Source organism: Pristiophorus japonicus, chromosome 9 (genome assembly GCF_044704955.1).
Source record: "Pristiophorus japonicus isolate sPriJap1 chromosome 9, sPriJap1.hap1, whole genome shotgun sequence".
Lineage (NCBI taxonomy): Eukaryota > Metazoa > Chordata > Chondrichthyes > Pristiophoridae > Pristiophorus > Pristiophorus japonicus.
In genome coordinates this window covers 46,607,921-46,624,480 of record NC_091985.1, presented here as the reverse complement: position 1 = coordinate 46,624,480, position 16,560 = coordinate 46,607,921, and the positions used below count along the sequence as shown (strand labels likewise).

The 16,560-nt window shown below is 43.1% G+C and overlaps 1 protein-coding gene across 3 annotated transcripts in view; it reads left to right on the top strand.

The window, feature by feature from the left end:
• The window catches only part of ppp1r21 (protein phosphatase 1, regulatory subunit 21), a 127,187-nt gene that overhangs the window by 71,898 nt on the left and 38,729 nt on the right, over positions 1–16,560 (top strand). For all 3 annotated transcript variants that reach the window (XM_070888681.1, XM_070888682.1, XM_070888680.1), the window contains 2 exons: positions 1,094–1,186; positions 8,524–8,651. In XM_070888681.1, coding sequence (XP_070744782.1) covers positions 1,094–1,186; positions 8,524–8,651 — 221 coding nt within the window. The remainder of the gene's footprint in view (positions 1–1,093; positions 1,187–8,523; positions 8,652–16,560) is intronic.

The following is a 16,560-nucleotide window of genomic DNA, read 5'->3' as shown; positions in this document are numbered from 1 at the left end:
ATTATCATGGAAGCCACCGTGTGTGTTCCTGTAAAGATCTGTCCCCAGAATGTTTTTGCCACTGGTTAGAAGATGCATCTGTGTTTTGAGTGGGGCTGAGTAGACCCTAAAGGTGGTGTGCAGGAGAGTAATAAGGCTGATCACATTGTAGAAAGAATGAGTTATGATCAACAACTAATCTAGGGCTCTGTGGCCTTGAAGGGGCAATTTAGGGGTATACAAGATGAAGAAAGTAAACAAGAACAATCTTTTCAGATACATTATGCAGCAAAACAATAGGTTCAGGCAATCTTAGAACCGTTGTCAGGAAATTTATCTCTGCGCAGACAATGATCAATAGATGGAAAGTCAGGAAGAGTGGTTAAAATCAAAACACTGGGCTCATTTAAGAAACTACTGGATACTGAAATGGAAAACTTGAAGGGTCAGTGTCCTGGAACATTAAACCAAATTGGCCAAAGGGCTGCTTTCTTCCAATTCAATTTTATAGTCTTGTTTGAGTAGTTTGTCCATAACGGTAAAGGAAGTAAAGATAATTCAAGGCCTGTCTCCTTTTCTTAAGTCTAATGACTAATTTATTGGATCAAGTCATTGCTATATTCTTCTCTTGACAATTAGATGTGCTGAGATAATTTCTCCGATTGACCTGAAGATGTAGTCTTAGTACATTGATTTTTGGGTGATAATCACATGTAAGGTACCAGATTTGATGGTGTGCATATTCTTTTACTTTAATCCAATTATTTTAATGCTGTGCTTGAGAATTTATTGGACTTTTAGTTCTTGTTTGATATTTTTCTCCATTAATGAATTGTATCATGCCTGAGAAGTTAGGAAGTATTAAATATGATTATGCATAATTTATATAAATTAGCTTTTGGAAAAACATGAAATTTATTAGAATTTTTATCTGATGCTGTAGGAATGTTTTTTCTGAAACTTGCTTGAAAACTATAAGGTGAGCAATGAGGCTGGTACTGAGCAAGTTTTATGCAGCTGGCGGGGGGGGCAGATGTTTTAACTGTTTTGCCTATTTAGCGTTGATGTATGAAAATTTATTGTTTCTTATACTCTATATCTTGTGTTTTTTTAGGTACAAAACCTGAAAAGCTCCTTCAGACAAATTATAATGTAGTTTTCACACAGCTTGCTGCTTGTCTTCATTCATTGCATGATGTCATGACGGGTAAGTCTAAAAACAATTAAAGAAAAGGTGTTCCTTATGGTCTTTTCAGTGAGACATATGGATTTGCTGCGCTATTGTGTATAACTATTTTAATAACAGTTTTGAAAGACAATAAAATTAAACAACCAAAAGAATAAAAATAAAAATGTAGTAATCTGTTTATTCCTCACTTTTTTTTATGACCTGATTTCTAATTCCTTGTATCCCTATAGTATACTGAATTGTTAATGAAATTAATTTTAGATTGTATGTCCAGTGTACTAAATGACTGTCTATCCAGAAGTTCACAACTCTAAGAGTGTGTATAATGTCATTCCCTTTTTAATAAAATAAAGTAATGTACATAGCAATGTATAGCTCAAAACCCAACTTCATGTCTACTCAAAATTGTTTTCCCTCTATCATGTAAAATTATCTTGATCAATAATACTTGTGTAAATTTGAAAATAATTTGCTTTGATCAGTGTTGGAGAAATAAAGAGCAAGATTTTCTGCTGTGTATATTATAAACTGACTTGTTTATAAATCCTATTGTACAATATACAACAACTTGCATTTATGTAGCTCCTTTAAAGTAAGAAAACATCCCAAGCTGCTTCATAGGAGTGCAATCTGACAAAAATTGATACTGAGCTAAAGAAGGTGATATTGGGAGAGGTGCCTCAAAGCTTGGTCAAAGAGGTAGGTTTTAAGGGAGAGTCTTGAAAGAGGAGAGGTTTAGGAAGGGAATTCTAGAGCTTGGGGTCTATACAGCTGAAGGCATAGCTGCCAATGGTGGAGCAAAGGGAGTGGAAAGACATGCAAGAGATCAGAGTTGGGGGAAATGCAGAATTCTCAGAGTTTGGAGGGCTGGAGGAGGTTCGAGATGGATGCGAGCCGTATAAGATTTTGAACACTAGGATAAGAATTTTAAATTTGAGGGGTTGCTGGACTGGGAGCAAATATAGGTCAATGAGAGCAGGGGTGATGGATGAGCGGGATTTGGTGCTTGTTTTGTTTGAGCTCAAGTTTATGGCGGGTGGAAGATGGGAGGGCAACTAGTTGAGTCTGGAGGTAAAAAGCAGTCATACTTTTAATAAAATAATTTTGTTCACTTGTTTAAATACATTCTTTTTTTGAAGTTTTCCACTTTTTTTTTGTTTTATTTAACTTTTGATTTTCTTTGTATGTAGACCCATTTTAAAGATTCAATATTAACTTCTTATGTTTCATCTGACCAAACAAGTAATCTCTTGGATTAAAGTCCTTTTGGAATTATTGTTAGAATATGCACATACTGCATGAGGACACCAGCGGCAGGTCGGGGCCATAAAAGGAGCAGCGGCCTAGGAGCGGTGTGAAAGCATACTACTCCAGGGAGCAGCACGAGCTGCGAAGGTCCAGGTCGGTGATTGGAGCGTGGGCAACTACAGCAGGAGCAGCGAGGTCGGGGCGAAGAAGCCAGGAGAGGCGTGAGTTTGGGGCCAGAGGCCCAAGGGCAGCATGGGCCAGCCCACACTGCGATATGTGTGCGCACTAGGTCCGTGCAGCAGAGCAGGTCTCCACTCGTCTTGGGTAATCCTTGCCACTGGACCAAGACCTAGCTCTGTCAAGCCCGTGTGGTGGCTGGTGTGCAACGGCCACCACACGTTAAAAAAAAATCTTCCATCCCTTCAGGATGCAGCTCAGGACCTGGAATTTTAGGTCCTTCATTGGACCACCTGTGAACTTATCCTTTTTTGGCGTGGAAGCAAGTCCTCCTCGTTTTGATGATGATGATGATGATGATGACACACATTATCCTATTAATTCATCCAAGTAGTTTTAGATTGCAATTCCCTTGTGTTTGTGTTCCTAGATTTATTCTTCCACAGCTGTGTGTCGGAGCAGTAAATGACATCACCACTGGCAGATCCCAATGGGCTGCAGCTGCTTGTAATTGATTCTTTATGAATCAATTCAGTCATTTGCAAGTGAGCCAATTCTGTCCAAAACAAGCAACATGCTTTTTGTCTTTCATTTAAATTGGACTCTGAAAAGTATTTTATGAAGCCATTAAATCACACACATATTTTCAGGTCATTGTACATTTTATGAAAATGTGTATTTTATGAAGCCATTGCACGCTTTGATTACACTGTGCTCACACATGGAGTGTGTTGATACCTTCATATTTCTTGGCATGACTGTACTTATACTGGAAAAATGCAGATCAACGGATTGAGATATCTTGTTAGGCCTTGGTTTCTGCAGGTTAGTTAAGCTGTGAGGAAGGGACTGTGCATACTTATGGTTCTGTTGTTGGGGGTTTGTGCCCCTTCATGCTTAGAGTGGGCTACCAGAGAAAGGCCAGTTTGTGTTGACTGAGCCTTCAAGAATGTGCCACTAACTGCTTGGTATTTCCCACAGTTTCAGGCAGAGGCTAGGCATCTCTGATTATTATAGATTGTAGCCACTTGATTGTTGTGTAGAGCTCTGCACTTTCCCATGGAGGGGGTTACTGCATCATGCAGGTAGTGATGAGAATTAAGCTAGCCTGCTCATTGCTGGGAGGTCCTCCTGCTCTAGTGGGCAAACCCAGCAAGGTCCTCTGATTGTAAGACCGTTTGGTCTCAGCAGCCTTTGGACTGCAATCCAAAACGGCTAGATGTGATGACATGATAAGTATATGTGGAGAAGGATGACCTCCAACAGTTGTGGAGTATGGCTGGATGGAATTTGTGCATCTTGTACATGTAATGAGGAGTGGGCAGGGAAGTGGAGCCGAGTCCATGATCCGATCAGCCATGATCTTATTAAATGGAGGAGCAGGCTCGAGGGGTCAAATGGCTTACTCCTGCTCCTAGTTCTTGTGTTCTTATGTAATGTAAGATATTTGTGTTTTTCTCTACATTCGGTGGTATTTGGAATCTGATTCCAAAAGAAGGGTGAATATTCAGCTAAGTGTGATATGAATAAGTTGTTCATGTGGTTAGGTCGGCATATGTGCTGCATAGGTGAGTGGAGAGGGTTCTTTTGTACAGGATGGTGACTTTGGTGTGACATATAGGCCAAAGTATTCAAAGATGGCCCCTGACCATGCAAAGGGACAAGATTCTTATATTTGTGAGGGACATGTTCTCTGTTTCAGAGCAGTTTTTCATTTGTTCACAGGCATTGGTAAGCCAGCATTTATTGCCCATCCCTTATTGCCCTTGAGAAGGTGTTAGTGAGCTGCCTTCTGCGTGGTGAAGGTATTCCACAGTGCTGTTAGAGAGGATGTTCCAGGATATTGATCCAAGGATAATGAAAGGCAATATTTCCAAGTCAGGATGGTGTGTGACTTGGGACTGATAGTGTTCCTATGCGCCTGCTGTTTCTTCTAGGCAGTAGAGGTCGTGGGTTTGGGAGGTGCTGTCAACGAAGCCCTGGTGAGTTGCTATAGTGCATCCTGTAGATGGTACACGCTGCAGTCATGGTGCGCCAGTGGTGGGGTGAAAAATGTTTAAGGTAGTGGATGGGGTGCCAATCAGGTGGGCTGCTTTGTCCTGGTTGGTGGCCAGCTTCTAGGGTGTTGGAACTACACTCATCCAAGCAAGTGGAGAGAATTCCATCACACTCCTGACTTGTGCCTTGTAGATGGTGGAAAGGCTTTGGAAAGTAAGAACCAAAGTTCCCTTTAACATTTTTGGGGGGTTTATGGTTTTTCCTATTTAAAAGCCGATGAGCCGGCTATGCAGGAGCTGCAGAGCGCTGAGCGACTGAGCAGCTTAAAGGGAACATTGGTCACTTGCTGCAGAATACCCAGCCTCTGACCTGTTCTTGGTATTTATGTGGCTGGTCCAGTTAAGTTTCTGGTCAATGGTGATTCCACTGCGCCCCCCCCCCGCCAATGTTGCCAGGATGTTGATGGTGGGAGATATGGCGATGGTAATCCTGTTGAATGTTATGGGGACTATTACTGGAGATGGTCATTGCCTGGCACTTGGGTGTCATGAATGTTGCTTGCCACGTATCAGCCCAAACCTGAATGTCATCCAGGTCTTGCTGCGTGCGGAAATGGGCTACTTCATTATCTGAGGAGTTGTGAATGGAACTGAACACTCTGCAGTCATCAACGAACATCCCAACTTCTGACCACCTGATATTGGGATGGTCATTGATGATGCATAGAAATTAGGTGCAGGAGCAGGCCATTTGGCCTTTCGAGCCTGCACCGCCATTCAATAAGATCATGGCTGATCATTCAACCTCAGTACCCCTTTCCTGTTTTCTCTCCATACGCCGAGATCCCTTTGGCCGTAAGGACCATATCTAACTCCCTTTTGAATATATCCAATGAACTGGTATCAACAACTCTCTGCGGCAGGGAATTCCACAGGTTAACAACTCTCTGAGTGAAGAAGTTTCTCCTCATCTCAGTGCTAAATGGCCTACCCCTTATCCTAAGACTGTGTCCCCTGGTTCTGAACTTCCCCAACATTGGGAACATTCTTCCCGCATCTAACCTGTCCCGTCCCATCAGAATCTTGTATGTTTCTGAGATTCTCTCTCATCCTTCTAAAAAAGACGGCACCTTCGACAGTGCAGCGCTCCCTCGGCACTGTATTGGGAGTGTCAGCTGAGATTTAAATGTTCGCGTCGCTGGAGTGGGACTTGAACCCACAACTTTCTGACTCTGAAGGTGAGTGTGCTGCCCACTGAACCACATCTGACACTAAATTATTGTATGTTTCTATGAGATCCCCTCATTCTTCTAAACTCCAGTGGATACAAGCCCAGTTGATCCAATCTCTCCTCATATGTCAGTCCTGCCATCCCGGGAATCAATCTGGTGAAGATGGTTGGGCCTAGGACACAGCACTGAGGAACTACTGCAGCGATGTCCTGGGGCTGAGATGATTGACCTCCAGCAGTTGATTGGGGTCTTTACCGAGTGTTTTAATACAATTGAAACAGCGATGGAAGTGGACTGCTTTGGTGGTTCCCCATTATAGTGTGGGGGAGACGTGTGGGATATCTGGTATTCAGCAATGTGACTTACATGGAAATAGGATAGAAACTCTGGCTCAACATAGGAGGGCAAAGTTGAAATGTCTGTGTCAGAAGAGGCAAGGGTGGTTGGCTAGAATGAACTAGAGTGTAATGCAGGATATGACCTGAGATGGCTATTAATCCCATGTCACAGTATGTGTCTCAGAAGACGTAATGTACCCTGGAGTATGCCTTTCGTGGGTTCACATTGAAGATGCATTCCTTCTCTTGGGTACAGAGCCCGTGAGAATTCCACCTGTCCAAGGTCCTCGGATTGTTCAGACTGCTTGACCTTGGTACCTTGTGCCTGCCAGGAGCCGGTCCTAGTCGTCTGCACCCATAATTACTGCTTTCCATAGTTGTGGCATATGTGGGGATTTAAAAAAAAACGTATTAATTCACTTGATGTGGGTGTCGCCGACAATGCCAGCATTTATTGTCCATCCCTAATTGCCCTTGAAAAGGAGGTCGTGAGCCATCGTCTTGAACCACTGCAGTCTGTGTGGTGAAGGTTCTCCCACAGTGCTGTTGGGAGAGAGTTCCAGGATTTTGACCCAGTGACGATGAAGCAACGGCAATATATTTCCAAGTCAGGATGGTGTGTAGCTTGGAGGGAAACTTGGAGGTGGTGGTGTTCCTATGTGCCTGTTGCCCTTATACTTGTATATGGTCATGGTCGTGGTCATGGGAGATGCTGTTGAACAAGCCTTGGCGAATTGCTGCATATTGTCGATGGTATACTATAGCCACATTGCGCAGGTGGTGAAGTGAATGTTTAAGGGAATGTAAGGAAGTCCTCATTTGGGGCACAGGTGTTGAGTATAGTTCTGGATTCTCCACTATTTAACCTTTTTATTAGGGTGGAATAGCTGTCCACTACAGGTATAGTTGCCTGCAGAATGAAGTGAAATTTTTGCCTCTGCCCTTACCTTAGCCTATCTGCTGCTGAAACCCTCTGCATTTGTCATCTTCAGACTAGACTATTCCAATGCTCTTCTTGCCAGCATCTAAATTCTCACCCAATTGTGAACTTTAGCTTATCCAAAACACTGCTGCCCATACCCTATCTCACACTAAGTTCCACTCACCAATCACCCCTGTCCTCGCTGTCACCTAATGTCTCAAATTTAAAATTCTCAATCTTCGTGCTTAAATTCCTTCATAGCCTCACCCCACCCTATCTCTGCAACCAACTCTAGCTCCCAAAGTCTTTTTTTCCTGACTTTTTGGCCTCTTGTACTCCCTCCCCCCTTCATCCCATCATTGGCAGCCCTGCCTTCAGACCATAGCCCACATACTCTGGACGTCCCTTTCTAAACATTTCCACCTCCCTCTTCACCATTTTGACCAAGCTTTTGATCACCCAGCTAATATCTCTTTTTTTTTATACCTCTAAAACACCGAGTCATTTTTCTGCATTAAAGAGTTATATCAATACAAGTTGTTGTATAGCCACTACCCTGCTCCCGAGTAGGAGGCAAGTGGTATTTGTCACCCAGTCATTTGTAAGTTTGGTGGGTTTTTTTGAGGTGGGTTTCTTTTTTGTCAGAATGCCACATCTGCCCATTCTACCTTCGAGTAGGTCATAATTTTCTTCTGTTTGGGTGATTGAGTCCCATGTCCTTTAGTGATATCATACTTCAAAAAAAGTGCTTGCACTTGATTCTTTATAGGCCCAATCAATAGCTGCAAGCTAATTGTTTTAGCAGCCTTTTGGAGGATTTGTAAATACACTTTACCACATGTTTTGCATTTGTTCAAAAGGTGCTTTTCTGGATGGGTTTCTGGCAACAGAGATAATTGTCTGGATAGATTTGTGTTGCGAATCCTTTCGCTTTCTAGAATTCTATTCCCAACTCCTCCCTCTGGCTTTTTTGCATTCCATTTATATTTGTATTGCCCGACACCCACATCTCCGATTCAATCTCTATTGATAAATGTGCTGGTGGATAAAGTAATGTTCCGAGTATGCCTGGAATGCCAACAATTCCTGATAGTTTTTTCCCTCCAGTGGCTCAATCTCTCGGAAAAGGATGGGAGGCACTATACTGGCTCCAACATTTTGTGCTCCTTCCTAAAGGGAAGAAAAGTTGCCTATCTGCATAATGACGTACCACTACCTTGTTGTATTATTCAGTTAATGTCTGTTGCCTACCAAGACATGTCTCATGTTACTGTCAATCCCAGGTAGGGAATGTATGTATCTTGATTAGTCATGTGTATCAAAATTACCCGCATAATCTTTGTACAAAACACACATTCTTGGAAAATGTGATTTTAAAATTGCTATCTTTTTAAGAAATCAATGTTTATTGCAGAGCTAATGAGTGCTTTTCTGCCTTTAGATATTTCCAAGCACTACAGTCAGAAGGTTTCATTAGAGCAAGAACAACCCACGATTACACAGAAGCTTAAAACTACCAATGACTGCATTCTTTCTTCTGTTGTAGCATTGTCAAATGTTACAGGAAAGGTAACTGCCCATGAGCTACAACTGCGACAAAATGAGGAAAATGTTATTGCCAGTTTTTAAATTGTTGCTACATTTGCTTACAACTAATAAGATAAGTTAGTTATTAATTGTATTGAAATCCCAGATAAGTTGCAGTTACTTCTGTAAGCTGAGCACAATCTGCTAAACAGGCCTCCCAGATTAATAGAAAATTCAGCACAGAAGGTGGCCATTTGGTCTGTTGTGCCTTTGCCAGTATTAGCTCTTCAACTCGAGCTGTCCAATCCCATTTTTCTTTTTCAAATACTCTGATTTTTAAAATACAAACTTTAAAAGCTCAATTGAAATATTATCATAGGCAGTCCCTCAAAGTCGAGGAAGACTTGTTTCCACTCCTGAAGTGAGTTCTTTGGTGGCTGAACAGTCCAATACGAGAGCCACAGACTCTCAGGTGGGACAGATAGATGTTGAAGGAAAGGGTGGGTGGGACTGGTTTGCCACACGCTCTTTCCGTTGCCTGCGCTTGATTTCTGCATGCTCTCGGCTTTAAGACTCGAGGAACTCAGCGCCCTCTCGGATGCACTTCCTCCACTTGGGGCGATTTTGGGCCAGGGACTCCCAGGTGTCAGAGGGGATGTCGCACTTTATCAGGGAGGCTTTGAGAGTGTCCTTGTAACGTTTCCGCTGCCCACCTTTGACTCGTTTGCCGTGAAGGAGCTCCGAGTGGAGCACTTGCTTTGGGAGTCTCGTGCCTGGCATGCGAACTATGTGGCCTGCCCAGCAGAGCTGATCGAGTGTGGTCAGTGCTTCAATGCTGGGGATGTTAGCCTGGATGAGGACGCTGATGTTGGTGCGCCTGTCCTCCCAGGGGATTTGTAGGATCTAAAATGTTAACCTGTCTTTTTCAGGTGTTGACTGACTTGTACTTTTCCAGAATTTCCTTTATTTCATTTGTTGAAATATTTCTTAACAAAATAATGGAAATGCTGAATTGTTTTATTTAACTGATTGTTGGGCTAACTACTTACTTGCAGTAAAATCGTCATGGGAAGACAGGCAAGTGTATCGTAGTTCAACAAAATTGCGTAACGCACCATCTTCACTTCATAATGAGACTATTTGAATGCTGTCTTTCACTTCTCTTTATTTTTTTTTTTTTTAAAGTGTCTGCTAGTGGGCTATCAAATTTGTTTTGGACACTGCGCAATACACGTACAAGTAAAATGGTGTGTGGGATGAGGGTCAACCTCTAGTAAAACCAGATCCTTTCATCATCACTCTGTTTCAGTTGCAACAGAAAGTTACTTATTCCTTCCTCCACTTCAATTTACTGGTCATAATTCAGTCTTTGTCGCAAGTTACTTTGTATGTGACCTCTGCATTCAACTTCCCTCCACTGGTTCTAGTGTAAATTTGTTAATATTTAAATGTTTATGGCAGGGGTCACAGTCTAAGGATAAGGGGTAAGCCATATAGGACTGAGATGAGGAGAAACTTTTTCACCCAGAGAGTGGTGAACCTGTGGAATTCTCTACCACAGAAAGTTGTGGAGTCCAGTTCATTGGATATATTCAAGAGGGAGTTAGATGTGGCCCTTACGGCAAAGGGGATCAGCGGGTATGGAGAGAAAGCGGGAGTGGGGTACTGAAGTTGCATGATCAGCCATGATCATATTGAATGGTGGTGCAGGCTCGAAGGGCCAAATGGCCTGCTCCTGCACCTATTTTCTATGTTTCTATTCACTAAAGTATGAGTGTGTCTGCAGCTGTTGAGCATAATAATACTGCAGTATCATAAATGTTTCTTCAATACATTGTAGAATTCAGTCCAGCAATGGGAAATGTAAATTGTTGCTGAAAATATTTCCCAGTGCAGGATCCTTCTGGATGGATGATTTAAAATGCACCAAATGACCACTATTCATTTGCATATATGATTTGGATTCAGTTCCTCTGTGCAAATTGATCGAATTTGCTGCTGATCCCAAACTAAGGGGCCAGTGGAACTAGGAAAACTAGTATTACGGAAGGAGTTGTGTGCATAAATTACTAAATGGGTTCAACAAAATGTGTAGACAAATAAAATGTGATGCAGAGAAGTGCAAACATAGAAACATAGAAAATAGGTGCAGGAGCAGGCCATTCAGCCCTTCTAGCCTGCACCGCCATTCAATGAGTTCATGGCTGAACATGAAACTTCAGTACCCCCTTCCTGCTTTCTCGCCATAACCCTTGATCCCCCGAGTAGTAAGGACTTCATCTAACTCCCTTTTGAATATATTTAGTGAATTGGCCTCAACTACTTTCTGTGGTAGAGAATTCCACAGGTTCACCACTCTCTGGGTGAAGAAGTTTCTCCTCATCTCGGTCCTAAATGGCTTACCCCTTATCCTTCGACTGTGACCCCTGGTTCTGGACTTCCCCAACATCGGGAACATTCTTCCTGCATCTAACCTGTCTAAACCCGTCAGAATTTTAAATGTTTCTATGAGGTCCTCTCTCATTCTTCTAAACTCCAGTGAATACAAGCCCAGTTGATCCAGTCTTTCTTGATAGGTCAGTCCCACCATCCCGGGAATCAGTCTGGTGAATCTTCGCTGCACTCCCTCAATAGCAAGAATGTCCTTCCTCAAGTTAGGAGACCAAAACTGTACACAATACTCCAGGTGTGGCCTCACCAAGGCCCTGTACAACTGTAGCAACACCTCCCTGCCCCTGTACTCAAATCCCCTCGCTATGAAGGCCAACATGCCATTTGCTTTCTTAACCGCCTGCTGTACCTGCATGCCAACCTTCAATGACTGATGTACCATGACACCCAGGTCTCGTTGCACCTCCCCTTTTCCTAATCTGTCACCATTCAGATAATAGTCTGTCTCTCTGTTTTTACCACCAAAGTGGATAACCTCACATTTATCCACATTATACTTCATCTGCCATGCATTTGCCCACTCACCTAACCTATCCAAGTCACTCTGCAGCCTCATAGCATCCTCCTCGCAGCTCACACTGCCACCCAACTTAGTGTCATCCGCAAATTTGGAGATACTACATTTAATCCCCTCGTCTAAATCATTAATGCACAGTGTAAACAGCTGGGGCCCCAGCACAGAACCTTGCGGTACCCCACTAGTCACTGCCTGCCATTCTGAAAAGTACCCATTTACTCCTACTCTTTGCTTCCTGTCTGACAACCAGTTCTCAATCCACGTCAGCACACTACCCCAAATCCCATGTGCTTTAACTTTGCACATTAATCTCTTGTGTGGGACCTTGTCGAAAGCCTTCTGAAATTCCAAATATACCACATCAACTGCTTCTCCTTTGTCCACTTTACTGGAAACATCCTCAAAAAATTCCAGAAGATTTGTCAAGCATGATTTCCCTTTCACAAATCCATGCTGACTTGGACCTATCATGTCATCATTTTCCAAATGCGCTGCTATGACATCCTTAATAATTGATTCCATCATTTTACCCACTACTGAGGTCAGTCTATAATTCCCTGTTTTCTCTCTCCCTCCTTTTTTAAAAAGTGGGGTTACATTGGCTACCCTCCACTTGATAGGAACTGATCCAGAGTCAATGGAATGTTGGAAAATGACTGTCAATGCATCTGCTATTTCCAAGGCCACCTCCTTAAGTACTCTGGGATGCAGTCCATCAGGCCCTGGGGATTTATCGGCCTTCAATCCCATCAATTTCCCCAACACAATTTCCCGACTAATAAAGATTTCCCTCAGTTCCTCCTCCTTACTAGACCCTCTGACCCCTTTTATATCCGGAAGGTTGTTTGTGTCCTCCTTAGTGAATACTGAACCAAAGTACTTGTTCAATTGGTCTGCCATTTCTTTGTTTCCTGTTATGACTTCCCCTGATTCTGACTGCAGGGGACCTACGTTTGTCTTTACTAACCTTTTTCTCTTTACATACCTATAGAAACTTTTGCAATCCGCCATAATGTTCCCTGCAAGCTTCTTCTCGTACTCCATTTTCCCTGGCCTAATCAAACCCTTTGTCCTCCTCCGCACATGCAAAGGGAAAATAAGCGATGCACGTATTTGATAAATGATAAACTAACTAAGGATGAAGCTGAAAAGACCTAGGAGTCTTAATAGACTCAACACTAACTATGTCCTGCAAATGCAGAGAAGCAATTGATCAACAACAACTTGTATTTATATAGTGCCTTTACCGTAGTAAAATGTCTCAAGGTGCTTATCAGGGGTGTTATAAAATAAAATTTGACACCGAGCCACATAAGGAGCAATTGGGGCAGATGACCAAAAGCTTAGTCAAAGAGGTAGGTTTTAAGGAGCGCCTTAAAGGATGAAAAAGATGTAGAAAGGCGGAGAGCTGTAGGGAGGGAATTCCAGAGCTTAGGCAGCTGAAGGCATGGCCACCAATGGTTGAACGACTTAAAATCAGGGATACTCAAGAGACCAGAATTAGAGGAGCGCAGATATCTCATGGGTTGGAGGGGATGGTTTGTAGGGGCTGTGGGGCTGGAGGAGACTAAAGATAGGGAGGGATGAGGCCATGAAAACAAGGATGAAAATTTTTTAATCGAAGCGTTGCTTGACCGGGAGCCAATGTAGGTTAGTAAGCACAGGGGTTGATGGGTGAATGGGACTTGATGCGAGTTAGGACATGGGCCTCAAGCCAACATACTACATAGCCAAAACAATAGTTTATAAATCCGAAGTAGTAGTAATCAAACTGTATGGCATGGTGTTCAGATTTCAGCTTGAATACTGTATCCATTCTTGATTGTCAAGACACAAGTGAGACGTTCAAATGTTGAAGCAGTGCAGGAAAAAGACACAAGGTTGATTCCTAGTGTTTTAGCTGTATGTTAGAGAAAGGCTAGATCTCCATCCCAACCAGAAACTGGTCCCGCTTTATCTTGAATGAATTTAGTAAATTGGTGTCCACCACATGAACCGGCACTATTCTCTGGGAACAGGCTGCCGGCTCGTGCAGTGGACGCCAATTCACTGAATTCATCTGTTGGGAACTAACCATAAATCCTATGGGAATCTAATCTGGCCTGAAGCTGTAATAATGGGATATTTGGCATTGCGAGTGTTGCATAAAGTTTCTGCATCATTTTGTATCTTCTCATGCTTTCCTTGGAGAACAGTATGAAGTAGTGGAAGGATTCACACGCTGATTAATAGTCTGACTGGCTGTGACGTGAACACTCCTTTCATGGCCGTAACCATCTTTATACCAGCCGATAATGTGGGAGGGTTTTATGGGCTTCCACAACCCAGACGCTGGATGTCAACCCAGAATTCAGAGCTGGAGCTCTGACTCTACTTGCCAGCATTGTCTGGAGTGGAGTTTGATCCCTGCACCTTCTGAATCGGAGGCGGGAATGCTACCATTCGCTCAGAGTTTCTATTAAAGTATCCTTTTGAAGTTGTATGTGGCACCCATTTTTTTCTTAGAAAACAGAGTTTTTATACTCAAAAGTGAAATGTTTGGATTTGTATGAGGGTTAGTTAGTTAGCACAGCAGGAATATATGGACTACAACAGGAAGAGGAAAGCTGTATGTTCAGATACAGAACAGCAGATGGTGATCTTGAGGGATGAGCAGATGATTCAAATTGAAAAGCGAAAGATAAGATCATGTAAATCCCAAAATATTGGAGCCTACTGTTCGCACTTTGTATCTTCGTGTGCACCAGAGTGAATTAAATTCAAGTGCATTAGTAAAGCAAGTTATTCAGTGTTGGCAAAGAATGCTGCACCACAATTCAGCATTTTGAACAATGAACATGTCTCCACAATTGGTGTTTCAAAATCTCTGAAAGGGAGCCATGCACACCACAATGTGGAATAGTAATGGCATAGGTTGCAATGTTGGCTACTGATGTGTGCCCACAGAACAAAGATGGCTGCTGAAATTGCATTCGGGGAAAATCTATTCAGTATAAGAATATTAACACTGCCCAGCTTTTTTTATAGAAATGCGATATTCCAATTTATGAACTGTTTGGTCAGCCCACTGATGGTATCTATCATCTGTGTATAGCTATGTTAATCAATAGATTTTGGTTGTCAAGATTGAAAATGTGTAAAGGGTCACAATTGGTCACTATTTCCATATTTTTAATGATGGTAATTCATCTCTATATATTTGAAAATGTGTTTTTTTTCCTGCTGAATTGCAGGCTGTTGTTTAAAGAAGCCTTAGTTTTATTTAAAATGGGATTATGGCCAGTTATTCGTGAATTCTTTGTGAATTGTAGCATACTGTAATAGTTTCCACATAATAAACTTGTTAGCACAATTGAGGCCCATAAGATTAAAGGGACATGATGTGGATTCAAAATTGGCTAAGGGACAGAAAGTAGAGAGTAGTGATGAATGTTTCTTTTTCAGAGTGGGGTGGGGGCAGGTGGGGGAGGGGGGGGGTGACTGGTATCCCCCAGGGGTCAGTATTGGGACCAATGTTCCCCCTAATCTTTTTCAAAGTGATTATCTGCAGGAGCATTTTCGTGTCCTTCTGTGCATGTGCGTGGTCGGCCCCGCCCCGCCCCCTTTTGCGCATGCGCGCTGTCACTGAGGTCCGGCCGCGCATGTGCAGTACCCCACAGTTGCGGCTACCCTGTAGTGTGGACCACACTTTCCTCAGCTCTGTGGATCCGAGAAGATTGGATCGAAAAGGGAGAGAGAGAGGGGAGGAGGGGGGGATGAGAGAGAGGGGGTGGATTGAAGGGGGAGAGGAAGATCGGAGGGAGAAAGGGGGAATTGGAAGGAGGGGGTAGAGAGGAAGACAGGAACTTGGTGGGGTGGATGGTGTAGAGAATATGGAGAGCACAGTGGGGATGGCGGAAGAATGTGATCCAGGTCTAAATGGTGATTGAGAGCGAGAACGTGATCCAGGTGGTATGACTGGACGAAATCCGGAAGTCAAGACACTATCACTACTTACTTCATATCCAATAAACCGTGACCCCCATGCAACGCCCCATATATGGTAGTCGAGGGGGTTCAGGAACTACTTGCGGGGTTGGGGGAGGAGGTTATGAATCTGTGAAGGAGGAACTTGGGCAGTGGGGGAAGGTCTTGGCGAGGAGGAGGTCAGAAACTTGGGCAGGGGGCTAGGCGGTCAGGAACTTGGGTTGGTGGAAGAATTTCAGATACTTTTGGTGAGAAGGTCAGAAACTTGGGCTCTGGGGAGCAGATCAGGAATTTGGATGGCAGGCAGGAACTTCTTTGGGGGATGGGAGAAGGTCTTAACCAGTGAGAGTGAGCCCTGTCTGTTCCAAGTGAGCTCTGTTCTGTCTGGAGTTGGCAGTCAGCATGGCTTGAATTACACTTTGCAAAGAGAAACTGCTGGATGTGTCTTATCCTTCAGTGGTACCAATCAGCAATCCGGACTTGTCATCGAGGCCCAATCAAAGCTTTAGGTGTTGCAAATTAACGCGTCCAATTTTTTTTTTGGGTGCATGGTCCCTTTTATGGACTGCATGCCCATTCAAAATGTTGCTTTATAAACAGAGGCAGAAACTATGAAAGCAAGGAAGTTATGCTAAATCTTTATCGAACACTGGTCAGGCCCCAGTTGGAATATTGTGTCCAATTCTGGACACTACACTTTAGGAAGAATGTCAAGGCTTTCGAGAGGGTGCAGAGGTGATTTACTAGAATGGTAAGGGATACATGGAGAGACTAGAGAAGCTGAGGTCGTTCTCCTTGAAGTTGTTCAAAATCATGAAGGGTTTTGATAGAGTAGGTAAAGAGAAACTGTTTTCAGTGGCAGAAGGGTCGGTAACCAGAGGACACAGATTTAAGGTACTTGCAAATAAACCAGAGGCGAGATAAGACATTTTTTTACGGAGCGAGTTATGATGATCTTGCACTGCCTGAAAGAATAGTGGAATTAAATTCGATAATAACTTTAAAACGGGAATTGTT